Raw genomic sequence first — 12,502 nt, 5'->3', positions numbered from 1 at the left:
TGCCACTCTGGGTCCTTCCATCCTGCTTGTACACAGCAGCTGGACTAGATCCCCTCAAGGGTCCCCCCAGCAATGAATTTCGAACTGATATGGAAGTGGGTCCTCACCTCCTGGCCTCCATCTCGCATATCCCAGCCAGCCCCCAATTTCAGACCCCTGACTGTGAACACACCAAGATCACCCCAGACACAGCGCACACCCCCTCCAAGCAGCCACTGCCCTGCCTCCCGCTCACGCCCCCGACCAGACAGCCCCTCACCGTCCCCTGGGCCATTGCCCTCCGTCCCAGCAAGCTCCATCGGAGGCAAGAGGGCCACATGCCCCATTCCTACTCTCTGACTTCACAGCGTTATTATCCTAGGAAGAAAGCATCCTGGGCTCTTTACGGCTCGTTCCGCAAAACGCTGTCTAAAATAGACCAAAACATATTTGGTAAAACTGCTCTCTGGCAAAGGATTTGAACAGTGCTTTCTTTGGCTGGATGAAAAATAACTCTCTTCACAAAGCTTTAAGAATTCCCTCCAAGATGCTAAAACACACCCATTAAGAAAAAATAGATCTGTAGATCTATCAGCTTCTTCAATAACCGAAGGGCATGAGAAAAAGGTTGGGGGGCGGGGCTTTGAGAAAACTCAAAGCCAGGGAAGAAATTTAAGAAACATACCCACCAAACACAATGGGTGGCCCTTGTCTGGATCCTAATCTGAATCACAAAGCGTAAAGACATTTCTGAGACAGTGGGAAAAACGGAGACCGAACTGGGCATTCACTGATACCAAGAATTGTGAGCAGTATTAGGTGTGGTGATGGTAGTGTGGGTTTTTTTTTTTTTTTAAAGCTCATTTTTTGTTAAAGGTACACGCTGAAATTTTTACAGGGAAATGCGGTTCCCGGGTGGGATTTGCGGCACTAGACCGTCCCAAAACAACCAAACATGTGGGAGAGGGGGCAGCGCCTGCAGCTGGAGGACAGGTAGGTGGGGATTCTCTGTGCTGCTCTCTTTTTTAATGTCCCTGACATCCCTATATGGGGAAAAAAAAATTAATGTCTAAAACCATTTCCTAAAACAAAACATTTAAGGTATGCCACAAAGTAAAAACACTCCCATCTTAACGATAATTCTCATTTTACAGACCGAGGAAACGTAAAATAAGTTGCCGAGACCCCGAGGTGAAGCGGGCGCGGCCTACAGCCGGGGTTCAGGCAGGGACGCCCCAGTCGTGTCTTGGTGGGTGGTCTGGGCACTGACATATTTTACTTAGGAGGCTGAGCTAGTTGAGGTCAAGAGAGAGGGAGTGGAAGCAGGGAGGGAATCTGATGGGTAATTACTGACAGGCTGACTGCCAGGTAAGACCAAAGAAGCATGACATCTGCCCTAATGTGCAAACGGCACGCAGATTCTTTTTAGAGATGCATTTAAATGTCAGGAGCCATCACTCAATGAACGGAATTTGTTGACACAGAGTATGTGAATAATTCACGGTACTAAAAAAAGAGAATCCGCGAGACACTAAGACCTGGGATTTTTTTTTTTTTTTCCCTCGGGGAACACCTTGTTTGTAATTCCAGGAAAACCCTCAACACGGGGCCCAACCTCACCAAGCCATACAAGTTACTTGGTGTTACTATGATTAACCTTCAGTCTATTACCTGGAGGTGCGGAAACTCCGAATCCCTGAAGAGTTAGAGAACGGGGTGCGGAAGTAAATCAGGCTCACGTGGCCCTCCACCTGGGCAGACAGGTTGCTGACCGTCGGTCTGCCGTCTGTGCTCGGGATGGGGGTGTGGAGAACGGAGCCCCAGCTGTCGATGGCACAGCCGTGCCAGCAGGGAAGGCTCACACAACTCTTTCCAGCTTCTGAGTCCTCAAACTTGTGCTTTCTCCTCAAGAACCTCTCTCAACCCAAGTGAAACTTCTAGGGCCACCAGGGAACTCTTATTTTTTTTTCATGTTTATGAGAGAGACAGACAGAATGTGAGCGGGGGAGGGGCAGAGAGAGAGGGAGACACAGAATCCGAGGCAGGTACCAGGCTCCGAGCTGTCAGCACAGAGCCCGACGTGGGACTCGAACTCACAAACTGTGAGATCGCAACCTGAGCTGAAGTCAGATGGTTAACCGACTGAGCCACCCAGGTGCCTGGGAACTTTTTTTTTTTTTTTTTTTTTTTAAAAACACAGCTCTCCTGAGGGGCATGTCCGACTTCGGCTCAGGCCATGACCTCATGGATTGTGAGTTCGAGCCCCACGTTGGGCCCACTGCTGTCAGCACAGAGCCCACTTCAGTTCCTCTGTCTCCCTCTCTCTCAAAACTAAATAAACATTTAAAAAAAAAAACAAAAAAAAAAAACTCTCCTGAAAACCATTCACCCTTCCATTCTCTTTGGCACAGTCCAGCACCTACTCCTTATAAGACGTACAAACAGGAGGCACAAGAAACATTAAAAAGCCGTAAGTATCTTCCTTGATGATGCCACTTCCTAGTTGAAACTTCCAAGGGTTTTCTCCAAAATGGACAGAATAGGATCAGGACCGGGACACCCCACGAGGTACGTGGGAGGTTATTCTGTCTACTCTGTGAAGACGCTCACGAGCTATGTCATCCTCACGAGCCAGGAGGGCACGGCGATGCTGAGCCCCCAGAGAAGCCGTCCTCAGATGTCCCTGTCATCCAGGCTCTGCCGCACATACAGGCCTTCTACTCCGCCCACATGAAGACCAAGGTCGAAGAAAGGACAAGAAACAAACTGCTACGGCCCTCCAGAGAGCAAGGAAACACACGGGAGGTACAAGACGCTGGGAGCTCCTCACCTTTGAATCCCTCTTGGTCGCCAGGGTGTACAAGGTCTTTTTATTCAAATCAAAATGGCTGCAGACATCCCTGGCGGCCTCAGGACCCTGGGTCACCATGGCGGCCATCAGGTTGAGACAGGCTCGAGCCATCCTGTGGGAACATCAGGCACGTGAGGAAGAGCAGAAGCACAAAGCCACTTCACTGCAAAGCCAAGTGCACTCCGGGCTGTGCGGTCTGCTGTCCCCAAATCAGAAAAAGGAAGGAAACAGATGAGTAGGCATGCTTAAAAAAACAAAAACAAAAACAAAAAAACCCAAAACCAAAACTTCACACAATCTCCAAATAAAGCTTAAAAACAGAGTCTGAAGAGGATGCAAGAATACAAAATGTGAGACACAAAGAAGATGGCAAGGTCTCTCCCCACTAACTCATCACGTAACTGGGAGACCCGCGGCTTGTCCCCGCCACCGAGGGCACAGAAGATGTCTTCGGAGACGGCGTCTCCAAAAGCAAGCTCTCAGCTGCCTTTCGGTTCCCCTGCCCCCCAAAACCCGTGGTTGACTGCGTGCCTACCACACCCCAGGCCCCGTTCGAGGTGCTGGAAGACAGCATCTCATACGACACTCAAGGCACCCGCCTACACGCACCTTGCATTCCAGCAAAGGGAAGTGGACAGTCAACAGACGGACCTAGAATGTTACGTCAAATGTCTGGCTGCACGAATAGACCTGCAAATGGATACTTCTGCCTGCCAGCTAAAAGGACAGAAAGTGACAGTAAATGGAGGACAGTGGAGCAAGGCCTCCCTGAGATGACACTTCTGGACCACAGGGTCCTGAAGGAGAGAGGGAGGGAGACTGCGGTGACCACAAAGAGCTGCTAGGGCAGAAGGGCAGGAAACATAAAGAATGTCCAGAGTGTTCCCATAACAGCAAAAAGAACAGCAGCACCGGCGTGACAAGGATGAGTGGTAGGAGTCTACGGCATGAGGGGCTGGCCCCAGGGGAAGGAGAGGCAGAGCCAGAGCTTTCCGAGGGAAGGAAAGGTCAAGAGCACTCCCAGAGAGCTGAACGCAGACCGAGCCCACGGCTGGTCTTGTCACATAACAGCGGGCAACTTACCTGTAGCCTGAGGCATACAGGGACTCACAGATGAGCTTCATGTGGCTGTTCAGCAGCTTTTTCACGATATTGGTTCCCACAACATGAAAATGGGAAAGGTCGCTCGCTGTCCGCAATAGTATGGCCTCAAAAACTTGAAATATTAATAGCGTCTGCAAAGACAGAATTAAAATGCTTATGAATCAGCTCATTTCTTATTTTCCTCTATACATACGCTCCTCCTGTCCTAGCCAGTCATTTAAAACCTTCAACGTGCAGGACGGGCCTGCTCAGGGTCCTGAGCCAAAGGCAGGAAGGTGACAGCTTCACAGGCTGCTCGGCAGACCCTCAGCTCTGGAATTAGTCCTGCTCCCACGGTCCAGCTAAGTGGAGAACTCTTCCCGGCTTATAATTACACAAAATGAAATGAAAAGAGCGATCTCTACTCATGACTGGACCTCCCTGCTCTGGGGATATTCAGGTCGACAGTCTTACAGCAATAACCCTGAGATTTCAACAGGTTCATAAATATCCCGAATTCTGAACCTCTCTGGAACCAGAAGTCTCGACTCAATATGTGTGTGCAATTATGACATGCGGCTTCTACCTATTTCCCTTTTGTCAGAACAAACCAACCATGTCAAGGGGGCGCCTGGCTGGCTCAGTTGGTGGAGCACGCGACTCTTGATCTTGGGGTTACAAGTCTGAGCCCCAGGTTGGGTGCAGAGATTGCTTAAAAACAAACCATGGCAAAACCAAGTGCATTGCGATTAAGGGTCTATGGTCCTTCCCTCTGGTATCACTCACTAACATGAAGTTAGCACTTTCCATTAACATGCTTTAAAAAGTCATGATGCAAAATTGGATGTATTCCTATGACACAGGAACAAAACATAGTCTTCTATAGGAAGGTGATAATGTTCTGGAAATTTCTACCACATTTCTCTCCATCAAGCTCAACACCATAGTGGCGTGAACTTTGTCTTCTCTTCAGCAAGCCAGGTGAGGAATGACATACTTCACTTTCCGGCCGCTTCTCCCCGCTCAGGAGCTGGAAAATCTCTGCACATTCAACCGAAATCTTTATGTACCCTTCCACAACATCATACACGTCTTCCCTCGGTAGCTTCTTGGCAGCAGCGACAAATGCTTCCAAGGCTGAAATAAGAGTAACGTTCAAACGTTAACAGGGACGGTCTCCTTAGCAACAATCACAGCCGCCGCTGCGACAGAGGCAGATTTCCAGCAGAAGCATCCAGGCGGCTGGAGGTGCCGCTCACCCGGAGGGAGAACACGGCAGCAATGTGGAGACGGGGCCATCCAGAGTTCTGACATGGCCTTTTCTCTATCTCCACCGAGGTAAAGGGGAACAACTTTCAAAGGAAGAGCTTTAGAGCCAAGCCTTCTAGGGGCAGGGATCCTCCCCGCCGCTGACATCGATCCACTCCTGGGCACCCTCTGGGTCTAGACCAATCTAACCCTGAAGCTGTACACTCACCTCCATGAAGGGGGTAAAATCAGAGAACGGATAAAGAAAATGTGGCGCAGCTGATCTGTAGCTAAGTGTATATACAAGGAACTATTATTCAGCCAGAAGAGAGAAGGAACTCTGCCTTTTGCAACACGTATGGACCTTTGAGGGCACAGAGTGAAGTGAGTCAGAGAAAGACAAACGCTGTATGTTCTACTTATAGGTGGAACCTAAAAGAGCCAAACTCATACAAACAGAGAGCAGAACGGTGGGCAGGGATTGGGGGGGGGGGGGGTTGGAGAAATGGGGAGATGTCAGTCAAAGGGTACAAACTTTCAGCTATAAAGATGAGTACATTCTGGGGCACCCGGCTGGCTCAGTAGGTAGCGCATGCAACCCTTGATCTCGGGGTGGAGAGTCTGGGCCCCACATTGCGGCCAGAGTTTACTTAAAAGAAAAAAAATAATGAGTAAGATGAGTAAGTTCTGGGGATCTAATGTACAGCATGGTGACTGTAATTAACAGTACTGTAGTATATACTTGAAGCTTACTGTGGTAATCATTTCACAGTATATGTGTGTCATCATCTCACTGTACATCTTTTTAAGTTTTTCTATTTTGAGAGAGAAGGAGAGAGCACGTGCGATGGAGGAGCAGATAAAGAGGGGGAGAGAGAATCCCAAGCAGGCTCCACGCTGTCAGCACAGAGCCCGACACAGGCTCAATTTCACGAACCGTGAGGTCATGACTTGAGCCAAAACCACGAGTGGGATGTTTAACTGACTGAGCCACCCAGGCACCTGTCATCATACATCTTAAACTTACATCAGTTATGTCAATCGTGTGTCAATAAAGCTACGTAAAAAGACAACCCAAAAATAACAACAAAAAACCTTTCCTAATGCCTGGATGAAATCAAAACCCCCAACATCTGTCAATTCTACTTCTCTGATCTGTCAGGAGATCGCGTCACAGGAAGCTATGAGAACACATCAAAAGGGAGACAGAATCCAAGAGAGAGACCAGATTCAAACACAAATTCAACACAATCTCATACAACGGATTCACACTTTCACCCACTGACTTCAGCTTTGCCGCATCTTCCAACTACCTCATCTGTACCCACTGCCCGTCAACCCGAGTTTCTTTTCTTTTAAATTTTTTTTTTTTAATTTTTTTTTTTCAACATTTTTTATTTATTTTTGGGACAGAGAGAGACAGAGCATGAACGGGGGAGGGGCAGAGAGAGAGGGAGACACAGAATCGGAAACAGGCTCCAGGCTCCGAGCCATCAGCCCAGAGCCTGACGCGGGGCTCGAACTCACGGACCGCGAGATCGTGACCTGGCTGAAGTCGGACGCTTAACCGACTGCGCCACCCAGGCGCCCCTAAAATTTTTTTTTTAACGTTTTATTTATTTTTGAAACAGAGACAGAGCATGAACGGGGGAGGGGCAGAGAGAGAGGGAGACACAGAATCGGAAGCAGGCTCCAGGCTCTGAGCCATCAGCCCAGAGCTCGACGCGGGGCTCGAACTCACGGACCGCGAGATCCTGACCTGAGCTGAAGTCAGCCACTTAACCACCTGAGCCACCCAGGCGCCCCTAACCCGAGTTTCCTTCTGAGACCTGTTCAAATGCAGCACCCGAATGCCATGGAGCTGCCTGAGCAAAACCGTGAACACGTACATGAATACAATCTTTTAAATAACTAAGCATGCTCTTTCTTCTGCCAGAATGGTTCCTGTCCCTGTTCCTACCCCAACCTACAACTCCGCTGAAAAGCCACTCCTTCTGGGGAGACCTCTTTGAGCCCCCAGATTAGGTCTGAGGGCTGAAGGCCCTATGTACCCCTCCTTTGGAGGACCGGTACTTGGAACTCTTCATATGTAATTATATTGATTGACACCTGCCTTCTCCACCTCACTATTCACGTGCTCCAGAATGGCAAGGCCCAGATCTGATTTTTTACTCACCATTGTATCTCCAGCACATCACAGCCCCTAGTAAATAACGCAGAAATGAACGAATGACTGAAATGTAGCACTCTGAGCTAAAGCAGGTATCATCTTCAAAGCACTGGCTGGCAGTTGCAGGCATCAAATGTTTAAAAACACAATTTATGGGAGGACAAATTGTTAAGTGGGGCTATCCTGGCCATCAACTTAATAATCTCTTTAACCAGGGAGAAATGCTGTCACTTCTATTTTGACACACTACCAGTGCTCTCACATACTAGCATATTCAATTGTTGGGGCTCCTGGGTGGCTCAGGAGTGGCTCAGTCACTTAAGCAGCCGACTCCGGCTCAGGTCATGATCTCACAGTTAGTGGGTTTGAGCTCCAAGATGGGCTCTGTGCTGACAGCTCGGAGCCTGGAGCCTGTTTCAGATTCTGTGCCTTCCTCTCTTTCTGCCTCTCCCCTGCTCACACTGTTTCTCTGTCCCTCAAAAATAAATAAACACCTTAAATTTCTTTAAAAAATTCAATTGCATTTTTTTCCTCCTAACCTACATACTTTTCCAATGGATTACAAGAGGTTGTGAAGCGTGATCACACTTTTCAGAAAGTGAAATTACAGAATCTGTCCCGTATTGGTCACTAGTCCAGTGACTAGACCAGTTCCATATTGGTCAACTGACCAGTCCCTGGGACGCTTCATGCGGTAGTTTATTACATGTCATCGGATCAGCGTGAGTGTTGGGGGCTCAAAGCTCTTGAAAATAGCGCTGACGGCCACAGAACCAGCAAACTGTCTCAATGAATGGCCCCGAGCTGACTCACAGTTGGGACTCGGCAAGTATACATATATGCTTCTCTGACAATTGCAATAGAGGTTTTAGAGGTTGCTAAGGAATGCCGCCCGGCCAAAGGAGGCGTGCAGTCGCGTAGAACTGTCACGACCGAGCAAGGCGGATTCCACCAGCTGACAGCCCAGGGCAAGACAGTGCAGCGCGCGGCCCTACAGCGGCCCCGGCCGCCCGGGACCCTGGACGCCCGAGCACCGGGGCCACGGTTTCCCGTCTGCAAACCGGAAGGCCCGGCTCTGAGACTCCGGGACCGAACGGTGCACAGAGGAGGGCTGAGCCTGGCACGCGAACGCGACCCGCCTCGCCCGCACGTGCTCCCCGCCCCGGCCAGCCCCGCACTCACCCGGCTCCGCGCCCTGCGGACCCCGCAGCTCAGCCTTGAAGCGCACGCCCGTGAGCTCTTCGGAGCGGGCCCGCTTGGCTGCGCCCGCGCGGAGAGCCGTGCTGTCCTGGCCGCCCGCGGCCTTCCTCTTGGGGACCCCCATGGCCGAGAGGGGAGGGGCGCGCCGGGATCTACACACCAGGAAACCCGGCAAGAGGACGCGCGGACAGCGGAGTACAACCTCGGCGTGCCAGGTGCCCACACGTGCGCAGGAAGGGGCGGGACCGGCGGAAGGGGCGGGGCCTCAGTGGGAGGTCGGGGCGGGCCTGCGCGATGGGGCCGGCGGAAGGGGCGTGGCCTGTGGCGGGGCGGGGCCTGAACCAGGGCGGGCGGCCGGGAAGCTAGACCCGGTTCGGGGAGGTGCTGCAGGCGCCGAACCGCGAGGTTTCTCCCGTTTCTGTTGTTCACGCTGGCTCGCTCGCTACTTAGGACGAACCGACACCGCCCTGCCACAATGAGGAGGAGCCCTCCTGCCCCCAGCGGCTCTCTCGAGGGTCTTGGCGGGTGGAGCCCCCGGGTTCTCCATTCCCTGGGGGCACGAGCTCCGGTGCTAAGCGGCCGCACAGTCCGATCAGTTCTCGACCTGGGGCGCCCTGACCCTGCAGGTAGAAGAACTCTCTTGTCAAACAACGGGCTTCGATGCTTTCCCTATTTAACGGCCTTCGGGTTGGCCGGGAGGGTGGACGCCCCTGGCTAAACGCCAGGCGGGCTTGAGCGGGAGGTCTTCCTCTGGCACCTGGGCCGAGGGTCGTGTAGGTGCCCTTAACTCTGACCGCACCTTGTCTCACAGCCCGAACCAGACCGGCTTGTCTGGTGGGATGTCGCCCCACACTGGCCTCCATCCCAGGCTTCCCCAAACTAATGGGAGGACGTGAGCCCTTCTGGCCAAGCAGGTGCGAGGAGAGACGTAACTTCTGTGAAAACCCTTCGTGAACAGTGCAGCGGCTTCCACATCCAAGTTCCCGTCCTTGAAATGGAGCCAGCAGAGCCAGCCCTACCTAATCTTTGGGGCTGTCCTGAGCTGAGAAAGTGATACATTGTGTATGAAAAACTGCTTTGACGGGGGACAAAAAGTTCTGCGTTCTTGTAAGATGTCAATGACTTGAGAGCCGAATTAAACGCTTTGCAGTAAAGTAGAGGTTTAAATGAGTAAGTAAAAACTTAAAGTGGCTCAGAAGTGTGTGGATGGATGCTTCAGACTCAGTCAGCCTAGTGCCATGAGTCACTGATGCCAGATCCCTAACCTCACTCGTTCATGTATCAGGCTTACCAAACTTTCAAGTAGTAAACTTCCAAGTAGGGACATGGCTTTCTATATTAAAGGACTTCATGGAGAGAAAGGGCTTTATTTGTCCCGAAGAACACTCTGCTCTGTTAAAGATAAACACCACTGCCCCCATGACATTCTAAGCTGGTATCCTTTATGGGGCTATTGCACTTGCTGTTTCTTCTGAAACTCTGCCCAGACCTCACATGACTCATACTTTCCTTTCATGTGGGCTCTTCCTATCCATCTTTCACTCCCCTTCTTCTCACCCTCCTCTATTTTCCTTTATTGCCTTTTTTAAAAAGTTTACTTATTTATTTATTTGGAGAGAGAGTGGGCGCCAATGGGAGGAGGGGCAGAGAGAACGGAGAGAGATAATCTCAAGCAAGCTCTGCACTGTCAGCACAGAGCCCAGTGCAGGAGTCGATCTCATGACCGGTGAGATCATGACCTGAGTCAAGATCAAGAGTCAGACACTTAACCAACTGAGACATTCAGGTGCCCCTCAATTTTTAAAAATATACTTCCAAATCCACTCAGGAAGTCCGCACTGATCCTGGTACAAGAGCCATGTTCTCAATAAACATGTGTTATGTCAATGACCAGAATCTTAGACTAGACCACTCAAAATACAAGGTTATTGAACTGACGGCCCTATTCTTTGAACAGCAAAATGTAGCAAAATCCACACCCAACTTAGAGAATAAAATATCAAATGATAATTTCAGGGGTATTATGGAGACTGGTCTACCTACCGTCTTCTCATTACACAGAAATTTTAGAAAATATAGAAAATTTGAGTAACAACAATATATTCATGTTGATAGTTAGTAATAGAACTTTATACCCATGAATAGAGAATATATGTTCTTTTGAAATAACATTGAAAGACATAAAATTGACCATGTTCTAGGCCACAAAAGAGGCCCCCACAAATTTTTTAAAAAAATCAACATTTACAGACCATGTTCTCTAGCCACCAAGCAATAATTTAACCTTGATAATAAGAAGATAGTGGTTTTTTTTTTAAATCCCATAAGGCTGGGAGGGAGAAAAAATCTAAGTAATCCTTGGAAACCATCTGGAAAATCATGAAAGATTTGGAATGCAACAAAAGGAACACTTTATACAGCAAAATCTGCGGGACACAGTTCTTAGAGGAAAATTTATAGCTTAAAATATTTTTGTCAGAAGTCAAGAAAAATTGAAAACAAATGAGCTAATAATACATGTTCAAATGAAGAATTGGAAAAAGTACAACAGAAACAGCCCAAAGATAGAAGAAGGGAAAAGAAGCAAAGATGAGGAGAGAAGTCAATTACAAAGAGAATTTTAAAAAAAACAAACACTAAACTAAAGAATATCCAGAAACCAAAAGCTATTTGTTTTTGTTTTTTAGATTAAGTAAGCAAAACTGGCAGGATTTTAAATAATAAAGAATATTAGAAACACCTATCCCCAAAACTTTCAAAACTGAAAGAAATGGATACATTTCTAGAAAAAGCAAACGTACCAAAACTGGCACAAAAGGGACCAGAAAATTTGAATAGACCAACAATCATTAAATAAAATGACATGATAATCAAGCCTTTCTCAAGGTACAGATAATTTTTAGGTAAATTCTGCCAATCTTTTAGGAAACAGATAATCTTTATCTTATTCAGTTTGCTCCATAAAACAAGAGAGAAGGAAAGTATCCCAGTGTCTTTTTTGAGGCTAATAGAACTTAAATACAAAACTAGCTAAGGGTAACACAAAGTGAGAAAATGATGGGCTAATCTCACTTGTGGACATACATATGTGTAAATAACATATTAGCCAACCTGAACCAACACTATACTTAAAAAAACAAGGGACACCTGGGTGGCTCAGTCAGTTAAGCATCTGCCTTCTGCTCAGGTCATGATCTCACGGTTTGTGGGTTCGAGCCCTGCTTCAGGCTCCGTGCTGACAGCTCAGAGCCTGGAGTCTGCTTCAGATTCTGTGTCTCCCTCTCTCTCTCTGCCCCTCCCCTGCTCACACTGTCTCTCTGTCTCTCAAAAATGAATAAACATTTTTTTTAATTGAAAAAAAAAAGAAATACAAGGATGGTTTAATATCATGTCTGTCATTAACCACATCAATGGATTAAAGCAGAAAAACAAGTTATTATCTCAATAGATGGGAAAAGGCATATTGTTTTAAAAAAAAAGGTTTTTTGAAATCTATTTTTTGAAAAAATCTATGATTTATTAAATTCACATAAAACTAGGAATAGAAAAAACTTGATAAAGGCTCTATGTCCCAAAGCCTGCAGCAATCATCAGGCGTAATGGAAAAACTGTAGACGCACTTGAATTGTGACGGGGGACAATAGGAAAGATAGGGATACCCACTGTTTATGCTACTGTCTATTACTAAAGATCTTGGGTGATGAGATGACGTAAGACAAAAAAGATGAAAGAATGAAAAGAGATAAAACTGTCATCTAGTTAGAATATTCAACAGAAATAGTAACTAGAGTTTCACAAGGTTGTCAGATACGAGGTTAAATTACCAAATCAGTATCGTCACCTCTACTTTAGCAGTAGCTAATTTAAAAATGTAATAGAAAACAAGACACCATTCACGAAGGGGAGTGGGGGAAACCAGTAAATTATCTCAGAATTAAACTAAAAAAGAGTGCACAGCATGTTTAAGGAGA

At 47.9% G+C, this 12,502-nt stretch overlaps 1 protein-coding gene across 2 annotated transcripts in view; it reads right to left on the bottom strand.

Moving 5' to 3' along the window:
* The window catches only part of URB1 (URB1 ribosome biogenesis homolog), a 72,899-nt gene extending 64,093 nt beyond the window's left edge, over positions 1-8,806 (bottom strand). For both annotated transcript variants that reach the window (XM_049627925.1, XM_049627927.1), the window contains exons 1-4: positions 8,514-8,806; positions 4,911-5,050; positions 3,914-4,065; positions 2,810-2,942 (exon numbers count right to left, since the gene is read on the bottom strand). In XM_049627925.1, coding sequence (XP_049483882.1) covers positions 2,810-2,942; positions 3,914-4,065; positions 4,911-5,050; positions 8,514-8,655 — 567 coding nt within the window. In that variant the 5' untranslated portion in view covers positions 8,656-8,806. The remainder of the gene's footprint in view (positions 1-2,809; positions 2,943-3,913; positions 4,066-4,910; positions 5,051-8,513) is intronic.
* Positions 8,807-12,502: the final 3,696 nt, after the last annotated feature.

This window comes from Panthera uncia, chromosome C2 (genome assembly GCF_023721935.1).
Source record: "Panthera uncia isolate 11264 chromosome C2, Puncia_PCG_1.0, whole genome shotgun sequence".
NCBI classification, from domain to species: Eukaryota; Metazoa; Chordata; class Mammalia; order Carnivora; family Felidae; genus Panthera; species Panthera uncia.
This window is presented reverse-complemented; position numbering and strand designations above follow the sequence as displayed.